The sequence below is a fragment of the Silurus aristotelis genome (assembly GCF_946808225.1).
Source record: "Silurus aristotelis genome assembly, chromosome: 3".
NCBI lineage: Eukaryota > Metazoa > Chordata > Actinopteri > Siluriformes > Siluridae > Silurus > Silurus aristotelis.
This window is the reverse complement of record NC_139576.1, coordinates 18,822,995-18,838,736: the sequence shown is the minus strand read 5'-3', so window position 1 is coordinate 18,838,736 and position 15,742 is coordinate 18,822,995. Positions and strand designations below refer to the sequence as shown.

Below are 15,742 nucleotides of genomic sequence, written 5' to 3'. Positions count from 1 at the left end.
TTGCATTTTTATCAATGTGATGCCATGTTGTTATTATTAGACAGTAAAAAAAAAACCGTAATGTCCTATGCATACCACACATCCAAAGAAAATAAAAATATTTCTTGATAAAGACTGCTTGATTTGGTCATTTCTCTGATGTCACTTATTGAGGGCTATGAGGAATGAGGCCTACAGATCAGCCCAGGACATGATATGTGAGCCAAAACATCTGGATCTCTCATCAGACCATTGGAACAAAGAGAACTCAAAATCCAAACCAGTGTGAAACCCAGCAGTCTGTCCTGAAGAAGCAAGAGCAAGCTGTGCACTGGTTTCTGACTCTGGAGTCCTGCATTAACTATCCAAAATCACTTGGAGTTTCTAGTCATTAGCTGAGAGTGGGTTTAAAGCTGAATGTTGTTTGTTACTCAGTGTGTAAACGTGTGTTTAATGACTTCAAAACATATATTCTTATACAATAGTGTGCATGAGTTGAGACAACAATCTAAAGCTCAACAATTTATATTTAAGCTTGACACTAATTGGAAGAGAAAGGAACATATGGTGCTGCTGTAGCTCAGTGATTCTGTCACTCAAACTGCTTGGTGCAGATACCCAAGCCTCTAATGAATTCAGCTCAAAACAGACTTGAAAGTGTGTCATTAATCTCTAGAATCGGGTGTGCAGTGTACTCAGCATGGCCGCATGTTTGCAGCACAGCACTGAAACGTTATGATGGCTATGAGTAGTAGCAAGAATAGAACTGAATTGTGTGGTGCTTATATTAAGTGGAGGTGTGTTGTTCAGTGCTGTCCTCTATTATGCTTACGCTGATTTTTTTGGGGCAATGGCCAGCTGATAAATAACCATGTTGTCCTTGGGTGTGACATGCTTGCAGAGGTCCAAACACACAGTAGCAAATGGTCCAATGGTATTCTACACTGTCCCATGACTCTTGTTGTGAGCTTGTGTCCCATGGTAAATGTTTTTGCAGTGCTGTAGAGTATGCAAATGGAGCTGCTCTGTTATTCACTGAACAAGACTCCAAAAGGTAGGAAGAGATCCACCATAAATACTCTAATACAAACCATGGACTCTTATACTTTGTCTGATGTCTGAAAATACACATATACACGGTGTCTGGGGAGTTTTTTCCTTTACCATTTCACTTATCATCAGGCTCAGACCTACCTGGATCTATTAATAGTTAGCTTTTTAGGGAGCTGTGTAGAAGTTTTAGACAGCATTAGAATGAGACCTTAGCTAGAGGAGAACAAGTTATACTCAACAGTCAGGCTGTTCTCTCTGTCCCTAATGCTTTACGAAGTACCACTTCTCCTTCAATTTGTAACATTCAGAGGATGACTGAGCGGCAGAAATGGGAGTCACTTGCAGTCAACCCTGGCCTTCTTCATATCCTGGATTAATGGTTTGAAATGAGCCTCTATTGGTTAAAGAGCATTTGACGGTAATGTAAAAGAGGTGGGAATAAGCACTGGAAAAGAGATTTAAATGAATACACAGGAGGTTCCCTTTTTGGGGGGAAATATCGCGTCTGGCTCTGTTCAGTAAACAGGACCAGGCTAGACTTCTGGAGCTCAGCCATGGACATTTATATTATATCTAATGTTTGTGTACACTCAAATTGCATGGCGAAGGGAGACTCTGTCATGGAACTGGCTCATCAGTATTAAATCAACACAGCTGTAAAAGGCATTAGCATGTCCGGAGAGGATTTTACCCAACCATGATATCACTGGAGTTCTCTAGTGCTCTTTTTATGTGGATTATATTATAGCTGTTTGCAGGTTTCTGTTCTCTTTCAAATACATTAAGGAATTTGTTGCAAAATGTGTTGCTCATATGATGTTTGTTCCCAGTTGAAACTCTAATGGCATTTAACACATACTTAGTGATGCAAATTCCTGTAATACAAAAAATAGCTTTCCTACTGATTTCTAGCGCCATGTATGCACTACAGCTTACTTGACAGATACAATGAGCATAGTCTTTTTTCTCTTGCTCATTTTGCCTTCTCAGTAGGTGTGGACTCCTTAAATTCATAACTCAGGTTTATAGGCCTATGCAAAATTTAACACAATGCTAATTGGGTATGCTTTCTGCCCAATGTGTGTGCATGTATGCGTTTGTGTGTGTGTGTGTGTGTGTGTGTGTGTGTGTGTGTGTGTGTGTGTGTGTGATAGTTGAGACAGCAGGAGAGAGATAGGAAATGTAGAGAGGGAAACTGTTTAAAATGCAGAGCATTCATGGCTGGAGGAATGCTCCAGCTCATTCTTGCCATCTGGTCACTTTTAGTGTGGCTCACGGCGATCGCCTCCTCACATATCTCAAGAGGCTGTAGAACACACATACACAGCTCTACATTTGTACACTTTTGATATGTTTGCTCTGTAAATCACTGAGATGCAATACAACAGCATAAACGAATAGACTTTGTGTCCACTGAGGGATAAAATTGGGTTCTGGTGCAGAGGCTGTAATAAAGAAAGCCACATTTCGAGGGTGTTGATAATTTGGGATGCTTTGGAGCTTAGTTTGATTTGGGTGCTTAATAGTTTGTTGTGTTTAACCCTTGCTTAAATTACTGCTGTAAGTAATTGGAAATTGCTTTAGGAAGTGCTTAAAAAGCAGCAATGATCATGTGTGACAGATAATATATCACTCAAAATCTTCCCTCTGATTTCTTTTTATGATTTAAGCTGCAATGTAATTTAAAGCAAGGTGCTTCGTTACCACATCAGTTAATGCACAGTGTTGACATTTAGTCTAATTGCACTAGTAAGAATTCATGTATATACATTTTTATTGAATTCTATATTATACATAATATCATGTAGTACATGTGTAGGTCCCTGGTGGTCTAGTGGTTAGGATGCGGCGCTCTCACCGCTGTGGCCCGGGTTCGATCCCCGGTCAGGGAACCAACCCCAGCCATTCTTAGTGCCGGTCCCAAGCCCGGATAAATGGGGAGGGTTGCGTTAGGAAGAGTATCCAGCGTAAAAACATGTGCCAAATCAAACATGCGGATGATCCGCTGTGGCGCCGCCTAATGGGAGAAGCCGAAAGAAAGTATTATGTACTACATAATGTAGTAAGATTATTTCCCAACTTAGCATATGAAGCTCATACTGAATGACACCTGTAGCCCTCTCTGGATAAAGTATGCTGTATTAGCAACTTGCTGAAAAAAATGCAGATGTATTCTGAACAAAGATCATGTTGATGTTTGTGATTGGCAAGTAGTGTTTGGTCTATATGTTTTACCTCCTGTTCTGAAGACAGTACATGTTACAAGGGCTTCCTTGAGAAAGTGGAAAAATACTATACATACCAATAAAACGTTTACTTCATGCTTTTGTAATGGGAAAATAGGTAGATAAAGGGGTTATTATTGTAACAACACTGTTGTTAGGCAACTGGGAAAATGTTTTTATGAATGAGGTAACATTTAGCTAGCTAGCACAAGCTGGTGGGAAGAAAGCAAGATTGTAACTGTGTATGTTTTTATTTTGTACAGTGTATCAGTGTGAGCTGAAGCAGTTTGATTTTTAGTAGCATTTATCAGAATCTTCTGGGGCAGTGACATCAGTGAAATTACAGTAACACAGTGACAAAAAAACTATTTGATAATATTAACATATCCCCTAGACTGGTCCATTTTCTGATTAGCAATTTATGAAACGTCATTTTTATATAATTAATCAAACAAACTGCCACAGCATGTTAATGATTACACGTTTTCACATTCATTTATGTGGAGTTCCTGTTTAGATTATTGGATTGAAATGCATTAATATAAATGTTTGCTGCTGCGGCACTGTTGTCAGAGCTGCTGTATAAAATTAACACCTTCTGACCAGGTAGAATTGAGCATCAACAGTCTGGTGGTTCAAAATGTAATGGCCATTTTACAACTTTATATTAAAGTCATATGTCTATTAAAGAACAATTACACTATTATTAGTGTACGGCATCCATTTACACTGTTGGCTATGAACAAGTGTAACAAAGTTATGGTTTTTTTTTTTTAGATGAACAGAAAAAGGATGGCAGTCCTAACAGTTAAAATTTCTCAGTGAGTTTATTGTATGTATTGTATTTATGTCACTAAAAGACAAGATTGGTGTTACATGGTGCTCTAGTTATGCGATCGCTGAGTGTCTGTCCCATGGAGAGAGCCGGAGGGCAAGTGAGTTATGAAGGCTATGAGGCAGACGGAATGCCTGCAGGAGGAGTGAAGTGAGTGGATACTGATGGATGAAGCCTTGGGGGAGAGGGGGGGAGAAGTGAAGAGTTGCCTTCTGTTGCATGCTGTTTTGTGCTGGTGTCTACAAACCAAATCGCTTACAACTGTTTTTTATTGACAGCTGAGGAAAATGTCGTTCTGACTGCAGCAGATTGGCTAATCAATGGGCTATTTTATTGTTCATGCCAGGATCTATACTGTATGATAATTAGCTTTGTATCATGTAGGAGTCAGGCCAATCGTCCTATTTCTCATGTGGAAGCTTTATGACAAAGCCATGCATGCTCGCAGTCCAGTATCACAAATGTTTAACAGCCCAATTGAAGAAATTAGCACTGGGAGAAGTGGCAAGACAGTGTACACATCAACAAACAAGAACTGAAAAATCAGCTGTGATTAACTGCGCATCAACATGATGAACAAAGAGAGAGCAGTGAAAGAAATGTATGCCCATTCTGTCTTTCCACTTTCATGTTCATGGCTTTAGGGGAGCAGGTCAGAATCACACACAGGGCAGATGAAAGGCATGGACAGGGTGCATGATGCATGCCAATGCTTTAAGAGCACAGGGCAGTGAACCCAGTGGCCAGAAAGGACAGATCAGCAATAACTGGCAGCACTTGGCTCCTGTTGCTATAGCATCTGCCAGTCATGCTTCACTGACACATGCACACACAGACATGTGTACTCTCTCTCTCTTTCTCTCTCACACACACACACACACACACACACACACACACACACACACACACACACACACACACACACACACACACACACACACACACACAGTTTGATTATTGATCTCTGTAGCAGGACTCAGTGCTTATTTACATGTAACTAAAATGATAATTGTCTATGTGCCTGGAAGAATAAATATCTTCATATATGGTGTGTGTATTTTTTAGAGAAAACTGTCACTGGAACAATTTGCCCTTGAGCTCTGTTCAGGCAGTACTGTCACTCTGAATAATGTCTTTGTTCAAATTAGGAAAAATGTCTATTATATAGAACATTATATAGATGTTTTGCAGTGGTAATGGTGTTTATACAATTCTGTAAAGGTAAAAGTGTCAGGTTTTTGTTGCTTTCATTTAAATTACAATTTAAATATATGGAGTTTAAAAAGATCATTTAAATATCAGTTAACAACATTAACTTAGAGTTCAAATGATCTAAAAATACAAATATTAATTGTATTGAGTGTTTTAAAGAGCATGTTGCATGACACATCAGGCATTGTTTTACTGATTGATCCCGTTGTCAAAAAAAGCACTAAATGTATCAGAAAAATGACAGTCAGAGAGAAGCTTGCCACAATAACCCTGTATGTACTCTAACCGGAATAATATTATTGTAATACAAAAGGGTTGCACAGATTATTAAACTCACTAATAGGATTAGGTAGTGTGCATTTCATATCAAAGACATTTTAGGGGAAGGCTGCTTTAGAAACACGCACCAAAAGAGAAATGTGTGTCTAACTCATCACTCTAATAAATGCTTTTCAGATATTTGCATTAGGATCCGACACAATTACACCAGCTTTGTAATATAGTGCCTTTACAAGGGTGGATGCGACCACTGGTGCTCATTCTGCATGCTCTGCTTATTGATGTTGGCATTGTCCCCGGTTGGCTGGTTTTGTAGTCATCCCACACTTACATCTTCGTGAAGAAAGGCAGGAGAGTTGCCTCTCTTTCTTCTATTTCACCATATATGCAGCAATGCATTCTCAAAGGGGATGAACATGGATACTGATTTTTATGATCAGTGAGAAGCTGTAAGCCAAGCATATTTGAGACATGGATCGTAAATCATGGCTATAAAAATAGACATAAAAAGGCCAGATGTCATTTTTTGGGCTCTTATTAACAACTACTTTTGAAAACACCCAACCTAAAAGTCCCTCTTAGAGTTTTTCTTGCAGTATACTCACAGTGCATTTATAATGACTTATGGCAACAGGACTTAAATTACTCTTGGCATAACACTCCTCATTCTCTACCATAGGAGGTTTCTCTTCAAGAGGAGACATGAGTTTAATGGTGCCTTTCTAAAGGCATTATTAGGTGCAATTTGCTCTCAGCAGTGAGTGATATTGTGGTCGTGACCCCTTTTCCAGTGAAAGGGATGCTCCTCTTAGCCTGCTGGTCTTTTCAAAGCTGTGTTCAACCCAAAGAGTCCATGCTGCCCTGAAATAGGAGACAAATGTTTGGTCAGTGATGAAACAGCAGGGAAAAGCAACCACATTGTGGGCATGCCAGAAATATTAAGACTGATAAATTATCAATTTTAAACACACATGAGAGTGTTCAGTACGCTTACCATAATGTGATTTCTGATTATTCCATCTAGTAACCACCTTTGAAACTAAAAGCTATGTCATTTAAAAAGTAATCCACATTCACACTGGATAATTCACTATGCCAACTGTTATTTCGAGATGCAAAATGAATATCTGATTTGAGCTGCTGTGATGCATTATAGATTTTTTTTCTAATACCACAGCACTATTGAAGTCTCCATTCTGATTGGTCAGAAGTTATTGATAAACTTGAGAACTTGCTTGTTTGCAGCGGCCACTTATCATGAAACATAACAAAAAAACCCAGACAATGTGCTATTAGTGTTGACAAATTGCTGGGGTGTAAAACAAATAACTACTTCAGAGGGTGCTGTTATAGGACAATAGTCAACTTTGGGCTGATAACTGCCTTCACTGGCACCCACCCTATAATGATCATTTTTCTTTAATAGCTTGCTGTTTTTTGTTGTGTATTGAAATATTTAAAGGAGGTAATAACATGCTTTTTTAAACATTTTAAATTATATTCTAGACTAAGATCGTGTTTAACTAATACATACTGTACATGTTTAAAGCATTGTGTGTTTTGGAAATCGATGTTGCTTTGGGAAACACTGTTCCAGCCTCTATAACCCAATCATTTGTCAGGGTAATTAGAGTAGCAATTACTTATATCAGCAAAGCATAATGAATTGAAATTGAGGTACGGGTTTGAGGACAAGTCATCAGTGGCTATGTCTGTATAGAATAAATAATTTCTCCAAACCAAAAAAAAAAAAAAAAAAGGATCAAAACATTAAAGTCACACATTTTAGCAAGCACCGATGTTGACAGTATGCTAAATCTTTTCCATCTGAGGAGGAAGACTTTCTGGAAAAGAAGCCAGTAAGACATTAAACTCTATTCTCAAAGTTCACTTTGATTTATTTCTTAATTCTTCTCATCTATAACTAACATCCTGAGAAGCATTTGGGATCAAGCTGGAAACTTACATTTGTGTGCCATATTTATGATTCCTTCCCCTATCTCTTTCTTCACTTCTTCCTCATGAGGTGAACAGGATGCCACTTAAATCATTCAAAGTGTCAAGTGAGTTCATGAATAATGAAGGCAACACAGGTTGTGGAGTGAATATTTCATGGCATGTGAAAGTGAGTAGAGATTGGTTGGAGAGGGTTACTTGTCCATGGCATGTGAGAGATGCCTTGCAGGGCAGCAGGAGTAAATGAAGGAGGTGTTGACATGTGGCAGGATGTTGTCTTGGGCTCTTGGTGCATGATAAGCAGCACAAAATGCTATGTCAGTTACTCATGCTAATTATTTTTTGTTAATGACTACATGGAGAATATGTGATTAGCTTATGCATTTTCATTACTGTACACTGATTAATAAAAACCTTCGTATACAAGTTTGGATATGCGTTAAACCTCCAACTTGCGTCAACCGAAATATAGTTGGCATAAACATTTCCTCATTAAGCCTGGACCCTTAATATAAAAGTAGTGATATGATTGCCTTGATTAAAGGAAAATTGTATTGCGCTCCTAAGTTGATTTCGGCGTGTCAGATTTGAATAATGATCATTACTGCAGTGAGCTTGAAAGTGGGATAGAGGAGCATGTTTTGCATACTGATGACATCCCTGCTCTCTCAGCACTGATGGAAAAGAGCATAGTGCTTTCTCCGTGACCAGGATCCATCACCCTCACCCATATTAAGCAGCATAATGCTGTTTCATGGGGACATTGATTTCTTAGATGATATAATGCATGCAGATGGAGCTGGGATGCACTTAGAGCATATTGGAGAAAGGTGGAAGAGGAAACTGCAGCTGCTATCAGAAGACAACAAGGGGGGATGGTCTGGCCAGTTCCATATATATATATATATATATATATATATATATATATATATATATATATATATATATATATATATATATATATATATATATATATATATATATAAGCACAGACACACACACACACACACACACACACACACACACACACATAACCCCACTGGACATCTGATGGATTGCAGGATGACATGTGTCAGATTGATGGCCTAGGGCCAAATGGAAGTCATTTATGGAGGGTGCACTGGCTCTGGATAGACACATGTCCTTGAGGAATATTTGTTGTGCATTCTTATAAATGGAATCCCAATAAATTCAGCTTACCATGCAGCAACAAGACCTAGAAGCAAATAATAATACATTCTAGTTTATTATTAAAATATAAATATATTCTCTATATTTATAAAAAAAAAAAAAAAAATCTACAACAGGACTCTTGATTGAGAGATACATACACTAGACAAAGATTAATCGGATGATCATCAGCTCCTGATTCTTTAACCTGTTAGTGATGAATCAGTGGAAATTAACATTCACTCCTGTCTGAGTTGTCTGTCTGATGTCAACATAAGGGCTTGTCCTTATGTGTTACATTATAATACCAATAACATGGAATCATTTAAGTGAAATATACATTAATGACAGTCCCATATATGTATTACATGAATCTTATCCAATGCTGTAATCAACTTTTTTTTACAAAACGCAATTTGTTGCCATGCAAATAATCAATAATAATGTGCTCTTATTCCTATTTTGTAAACACGTCTGGGGTTTGTGTTCACATGATATGAATGAATTTGTCTGTTTTAGGGTTGCATGCATGCTGTGATGAGCCCTTGAGTTTTATACTCTGCTCTGGGCAGCTGGCCTGGAGGAGCAAGTGCATTGGGGACAGCATTGGAAGAGAGAAACAGCAATACAGCAGAGCTGCCATGGCCAGTGGTAAATAACCCTTTCATTTTCTTTTCTGTCAGAGCTTTGCTTCTATACACAATTCAGTACTCTGCAAATGTTACAGCAAGGTTTTTATTTAAGCCTTATTATTAGTCTTGGATTCATGTGTCTATATTCTTGACTCCTGATGTTAATTGGATTGTAGGTATTGATAACATTGTGAACTGTTCAGTCTGCATTTCAATAAGCATATTTTTATGCAGAACATTACAGAATTCTAATTTGTCACTGTAGTATACATTTAAAAAAAATCTAAAATACAAGAGGTCGTGAAAGGTACATCTACAATGTGATTAAGTAAAAAGCAGGGAACTATACAATTAAGAATCAGCAGCCTGCAACCACCAGATGGGTTTGTATAGGGATTGTGCTGTCTTTGTCTTTGGTCAAATTGGATTGCATAAGGAGCTGTTGAATATTTACTTAAATAATCAAATGTGTCCTCTGTGCTTTTTCTCTGCAGCCGCAGATGGCATTGGGGGTTTGGGTACAGAGCAAGCCCACCTCAGTGTGCCTGTGGCGGACCCTGGCGCTTGGGCCACAGCCATGAATAACTTAGGCATCGTGCCTATGGGCATAACCGGACAGCAGTTGGTGTCAGGTAGAGCTGTGCATCTTAGGTTGTGCATGTAACTAACTCTTACTTACATTTTTTTCCACTCTCCCCAACACTTTTTTCCACAAAGGAGCAATAGCCTGAGTCAATAACAAATTTCTCATATTTCTCCCAGCAAACCGCACTAGCACCATCTGCTCAAGCCAAGTATGTGACCTTTAGCAGCAATGCTAGACACTGGATTTTATGTTAAACTGTGTTCCAGTCTGTTGAGCTTTATTTTCTCATTGAGGACCCATTTGTTGCAACCCTGGAAAGGCTGGTACCCTCGAGTGCTCTGGAGGCATACACTGCCTCTTTGTCTGAGGCCTGTATGAGCTATTCCTGGTTCCAGCTTCTACTTAGAATCATTTGGAAAGGTGTTGGTACCCTGTCTGTGGCACATACAATGGAAATAAAGGAATAATGAATTATGGAATAGTATACGACTAATGCAAACACTACAGCTTTTGGCAACTGTAAAATATGTAATGAGTTTCATAAATATTGACACCCTTAAAAAAAAAAAAGAAAAAGGTCTTTGTTAATTGGCTTAACCCAAACCTGAAAATATTAAATAAATCTAAGCTATTTAACCACAAAGACATTTTTATCCACATGCCAGTAATTTTAGAGATGACAATAAATCCACAAGAAATGTTGCCTGCGTTGCTTAGGACTATAGCAAAACGGAGTGAGTGAATGATCGAGAGGCTCTATAATTAGCTTTCCATACAGTTTAATGCTGTGACTGCATTTACAATAGTATCTCATACAAAATAGAGCCTGTGCTGAGTTAGCGACATATTGGAGCTAATATCATCCCAAGGAGCCGTGGTAGATTGAGGCAAATTAAGCTGAGATTTAAATGCATGAGCAGATTCTACAGATCATGCATATTTATGGAAATGGTATAATTTAAAAAGGCTTACATTTTGAATTATATTTGAACGTTTTGTTATTTGGGTGCTATTAATCATTTAAGACTGGATATTAAAATTATTATGGTTTGCTTCTAGCATGAAGTGACTAGTTAATAAAAAAACATGGGGGAAGTGCTACGAGCAGTTTGCACAGGATTCCTTTAGAGCCTGGAGGTCGTAAGCAATGTGCAACTCAAAGGAACAATTTATGACATATTGTTTCTGGGGTGACACACATAAAAGGACTTTACAGAGAAGAGCGGCTGCCTGTTCAGTAGCCAGCAGGATGATTTTAATGTTTACAGATGTGCTGACTGAAAAATAAAGTTAAGGACATGCTTGATCACCTAGATTATTATTTTGCAGTGCAGGTTCAATTATCATATAAACTTCTTTGTCACACAAATTCGCAGGGAGAATAAAAAAAAAAAAATGTGTCTATCCACATTTCAAAGAAGTTCTTATGGTCCATTGGTCTGGACACAAAATATTTGCAGTTCCATACTATACCTACATGTTCTATGGATATTAACAGAGTCAGTTTGGATAGATTGCTGTTCTAGGCTGAGGTGATGGAAGTTATATGATTATGTGTCACTATTCGGACACTGATAGTGACTTCCCGGATTATTATGTACTGTCTGTATGTTAAACTGTGAGGAATAATCGATGTTAATGGGTGAAGAAGTCACATGATTAAAGAGATTTCCTCATGGAACTAATATTCCCCTGGTGCACAAATTGCCAATAATGGTATTTCTGAGGGCTTCTGATTGATAAGATTCCACCTTTAGAGATAATCAGAGCCAGTTGTTTCCTGTGAAGAAGCTTTAACTCTGGATCAAGTTCTCTGAAATGATAAAAAAAATTATACTAGCATATAACCCATTCCTTCAGTCTCTGTCAGCAAATGAGAAGCTTAAGGCCAAAAGAACGAGAACTCCTGTAGTCCTTGAAGGAAGAAATTTCTGTGTAAAAATTTGTTGAAGAATTTATATTTTCATGTGTTTGGCAGGCATCTGCTGAAGTACACATTTCACATGATTACAGTCATAGATTTACAGAAGAGAATAGGAAAGTATTGCAATTTTATGTCATAACCTAAGCCCTATGTCCTATCTTTTAGGTGACACTGTTGTCCTTTTTCGCTAGTAGGATTTTTATCACCTTTTTCATTATTGTTAGATTCTTTTGAACATTCTTCTCTACTTTAAAATTAAAGGATTCATTTCTAACCTTTCATTTCATTGGATTTTCTTTCAGAGTCCATCTGTATCCAAGGTTTTGATCCCAACTTGGGTATTATAGCACCCATTAACCCCATGATGGCAGGGATCAGTCTGGTGCCTCCCCCACCTGTGCAGCCTGAGCTACCTGTCATCAAAGAGATTATCCACTGCAAGAGCTGTACACTTTTTCCCCAGAACCCCAGTAAGAGTTTCATGTGTATCCTGCAGATAAGTCTATTAGCTAATCTTTCCCAGAAAAAAAGATGGGTTGATGAAAAAAAAATTGGGGTCTGATACAATCATTAGTCAGTTGTGACTTGCTCTGTATCTTGATCCTACAGATCTTCCACCTCCATCTACTAGAGAGCGGCCTCCCGGCTGCAAAACAGTGTTTGTTGGCGGACTCCCTGAGAATGCAAGTGAAGAAATTATACGAGAGGTGTTTGACCAGTGTGGTGAAATTGTTGCTATCCGCAAGAGCAAGAAAAACTTCTGCCACATCCGTTTTATTGAAGAGTTCATGGTGGACAAAGCTATTTATCTTTCTGGTGCGCTTTTGTTTTTTTTATCTCCCTGACTTATAGACTGACTTTGAGTATATGTTGATATACAAATTAAAGGAAGAAAGACATGCTGTGGGGACATTTTTTGTCATGGATTGGTTTCATTCTCACTTTATAAGGAAGAGTCAACGCAAATCAATACAAAGCTCTTCTGACTGATCTATTTTATTCTGTGACAAAAAATTTTTGTCCTGATGGGAGCGATCTCTTCTAAGATGGCTATATCCTTATTTAGTACACACAAAGTACACTGAATTGCAAATAATATGCTATACCTTCACACTCACATGAACTCAAGCCAAATAAATATTTATGAAAGAATATAGAGTCAAGTGTTAAACAGCACATTCTATGGCCACAAGCATTTTTTGCTTTAGAGATTTTTATTAATGATATAATTTATTATTATTATTTTTTTTTTAAACACTGGTACTTTCTATAATTTTTAATAGTATTTAATTGTATTTTATATCTTAGGCTACCGGATGCGCATTGGTTCCAGCACAGATAAAAAGGATTCAGGCCGTATCCATGTGGACTTTGCTCAGGCAAGGGATGACTTATATGAGTGGGAGTGCAAACAGAGGTTACTGGCACGAGAAGAACGTCATCGGCGCAAAATCCATGAAGACCACTTGCGACCTCCTTCTCCCCCTCCTATCATGCACTACTCAGAACATGAGGCTGGCCTACTCGGGGAAAAACTGAAAGGTGTGTTTTTCTGCTGAAAAGGTTTTCATGGAGTCCATGGCTGCTTTTCATCAGGAAATGCATCATCATTAGAGAAACGGGGGGAAAAAAGCAGTGAAGGTGAAAAAATATCTTGAGCAGCTGTTCAGCAGTGTTTTGCCAGCTTCAGTGTGGTCTGAAGACTTGCTTGGCTGCATATGTTTTTTCATTTCGGCTGTTCTTTGATGATGATGTAAAGTTATTAGTGAAATGTTTGGCTGCTTAGCCTTCTTCCCAGCCTACGCTCCTCCACTGTCCACAGCTGCAACCCAAAAACATGGCCAACTGTTTTTTGTTGTGTAGGGACGGGCTTGTCTTTGTCCTAAATAAGCTGCTATAGTGGTCCTTAGCAAATATTCACTAGGAGACCTCATGCCTCTAATCTAAACACTGCAGTAAAGGCAGTGAATTCTATGCAGAAAAAAATAAAAAAAAAAAATCCAGCAACTGAAGTTTGGGTAAAAGACCATGCCTAAAGCACAAACTTCTTCTCAGTTAACCTTCCTCTCTGTTATTTTTTTCTACTGAAGAATTCTTTCTCTAAGTCTACCTGAGTCTTTAGTCAGAGTACTAGCTATCTAGCCCAAAGCAGACGCCATCCAAAACAGAAGTCAGGCATGGTAATAAGTAAAGATGAATTCTTTGAGGTTTAATCTGACACAAAGGGCATTCATATTACAGCACAATATTTTTTGTAAAGACCTTAAATTTAGTACTGCAGCCATTGTTTTAACCCAAAATATTCTGCTAGGATAAACTTATAATATAATAGACACAACTTGCTATAAATAATAATGCATTGATTTTTACACTTCAGGAATATTTCCCAGCCACCTGATTTTTCACCCATGTGTTTTTCCTCACAATCTGAAAACGTGCAAAAAAAATATAAAAGGCTGTAAATGATTCAGGCAGTCAAAAAAAATCTAAAACACCTCCATTTCTAAACTCCTTGCTTTTCATTGTATATGCTGCATAAACAATTTATATTGATGAGATTGTTTCTCAACAGGCTTTTTCATTTTAAAAATGTATTTAGCTTCAAAATTTGGCCTCTCATTTATTTCTTTTTTTTCAAAGAATAACATCAAGAATAAAAACAAGAATCGGCTGCTGCAGATTGTTTCTCCAGATCTTTCTAGGTCAAATGTTTTCACCTTCATATGCAGCATATGATTTTTTCTGGAATTTGTGATAAATTAAAACAGACATCAGGTGTAAAGTGCCTTTCCAAGCCTCTCAAATCTCCTCATCTGCTTTCATATAGATGATGGTAACTCGACAGCAAACCCCCCACCTTATCAGCAATCTTGGCACACAGTTGAGCATTTCCTATTCTCTCAGTGTGGTGCTTTCTTGCACCATGTGCAGTTGTATGTTAAATGAGCCCCAAAAGGCACACAAAGTATGCTAGATACAGCTCCGTATTCTCCTTGGTGCTGAAAAGACACTATTAAATGAGTATTTTTTTCTGAAATTGGGGCAGGCTTTTTTGTTTTGTAATACACTAATATTTTTGGACTATAAATATTATAATGCCTGTTTAAATGGTAATAGTGAAAAGGCCTTTTTTTTTTGTTTTTTTGTCTGCAATATTATCTGTAAAACATCAAGAAACACTCTCCCAGTCCTCGATTTGCTGTACGTGTTTTTCAGTGGAGTTAAGCCACATTTCTGTAAGAGGGCAGCATTAAAAGCCAGTCACAATGTAAAGCCAGTGTTTCCACTGGATTTGGCTTTTATTCAGCTCTGCTTTTGGGTCTCAGCTTTCTGATAAGTCTTTCTTAGGCTGCTCTTTTAATGCCTTGTCTGGTACAGGTAGAAGCATATCATTTTTCTTTGCAATTGTTGTTGGTATTTGTATTCATAAAAAGCTTCTGGTTATGTTTTTCTTATTGTATGTGAATATAATAAATACATTTAAATGAAATTATTTACAGAAATAAGTCTATGATATATCACACAATACTAATTCCATTTATGGTGACTGATTAACTGCTAGTTAATTATAGAAGCCATACAGCTATAGCAAGGCAAAAATATATGATGGGGGATTTAGAAAGGAGAGTATTGAGGTTTATACTTTTACAAATCCTGTCATGTCTATTTGATTGTTGGGGACTGGCTTTGCAGTTGAATTTTTTACTGAGGGAATTCTTTTTACTTCATTGGAGAGGCATGCCTGTCCTGGGACTAGGGGAATACAGCTTTCTAAACTAGTTGGAATGATAAATGAGAGTGCAATCTATATGGTCTGCTCTTAGCCTGCATCTACTTTACAACTCTATAGGCTACTGAAATTTTTACAGAACATGGAATAGCTGCGGGAAT

The 15,742-nt window shown here is 37.8% G+C and overlaps 1 protein-coding gene across 3 annotated transcripts in view; it reads left to right on the top strand.

Annotated features, from left to right (window-relative positions):
• enox1 (ecto-NOX disulfide-thiol exchanger 1) overlaps positions 1–15,742 on the top strand; it is a 47,709-nt gene that overhangs the window by 16,123 nt on the left and 15,844 nt on the right. For 2 of the 3 annotated variants that reach the window (XR_014532692.1, XM_083536519.1), the window contains exons 2-6: positions 9,229–9,360; positions 9,836–9,973; positions 12,154–12,321; positions 12,461–12,667; positions 13,160–13,393. Coding sequence is in view for 2 of the 3 variants with exons in the window: in XM_083536519.1 (XP_083392645.1) it covers positions 9,351–9,360; positions 9,836–9,973; positions 12,154–12,321; positions 12,461–12,667; positions 13,160–13,393 (757 nt within the window). In the remaining variant the exon portion in view is untranslated. Of the gene's footprint in view, positions 1–4,039; positions 4,079–9,228; positions 9,361–9,835; positions 9,974–12,153; positions 12,322–12,460; positions 12,668–13,159; positions 13,394–15,742 lie in introns of those variants that run through there. The other variant, XM_083536520.1, reaches the window with a different exon arrangement.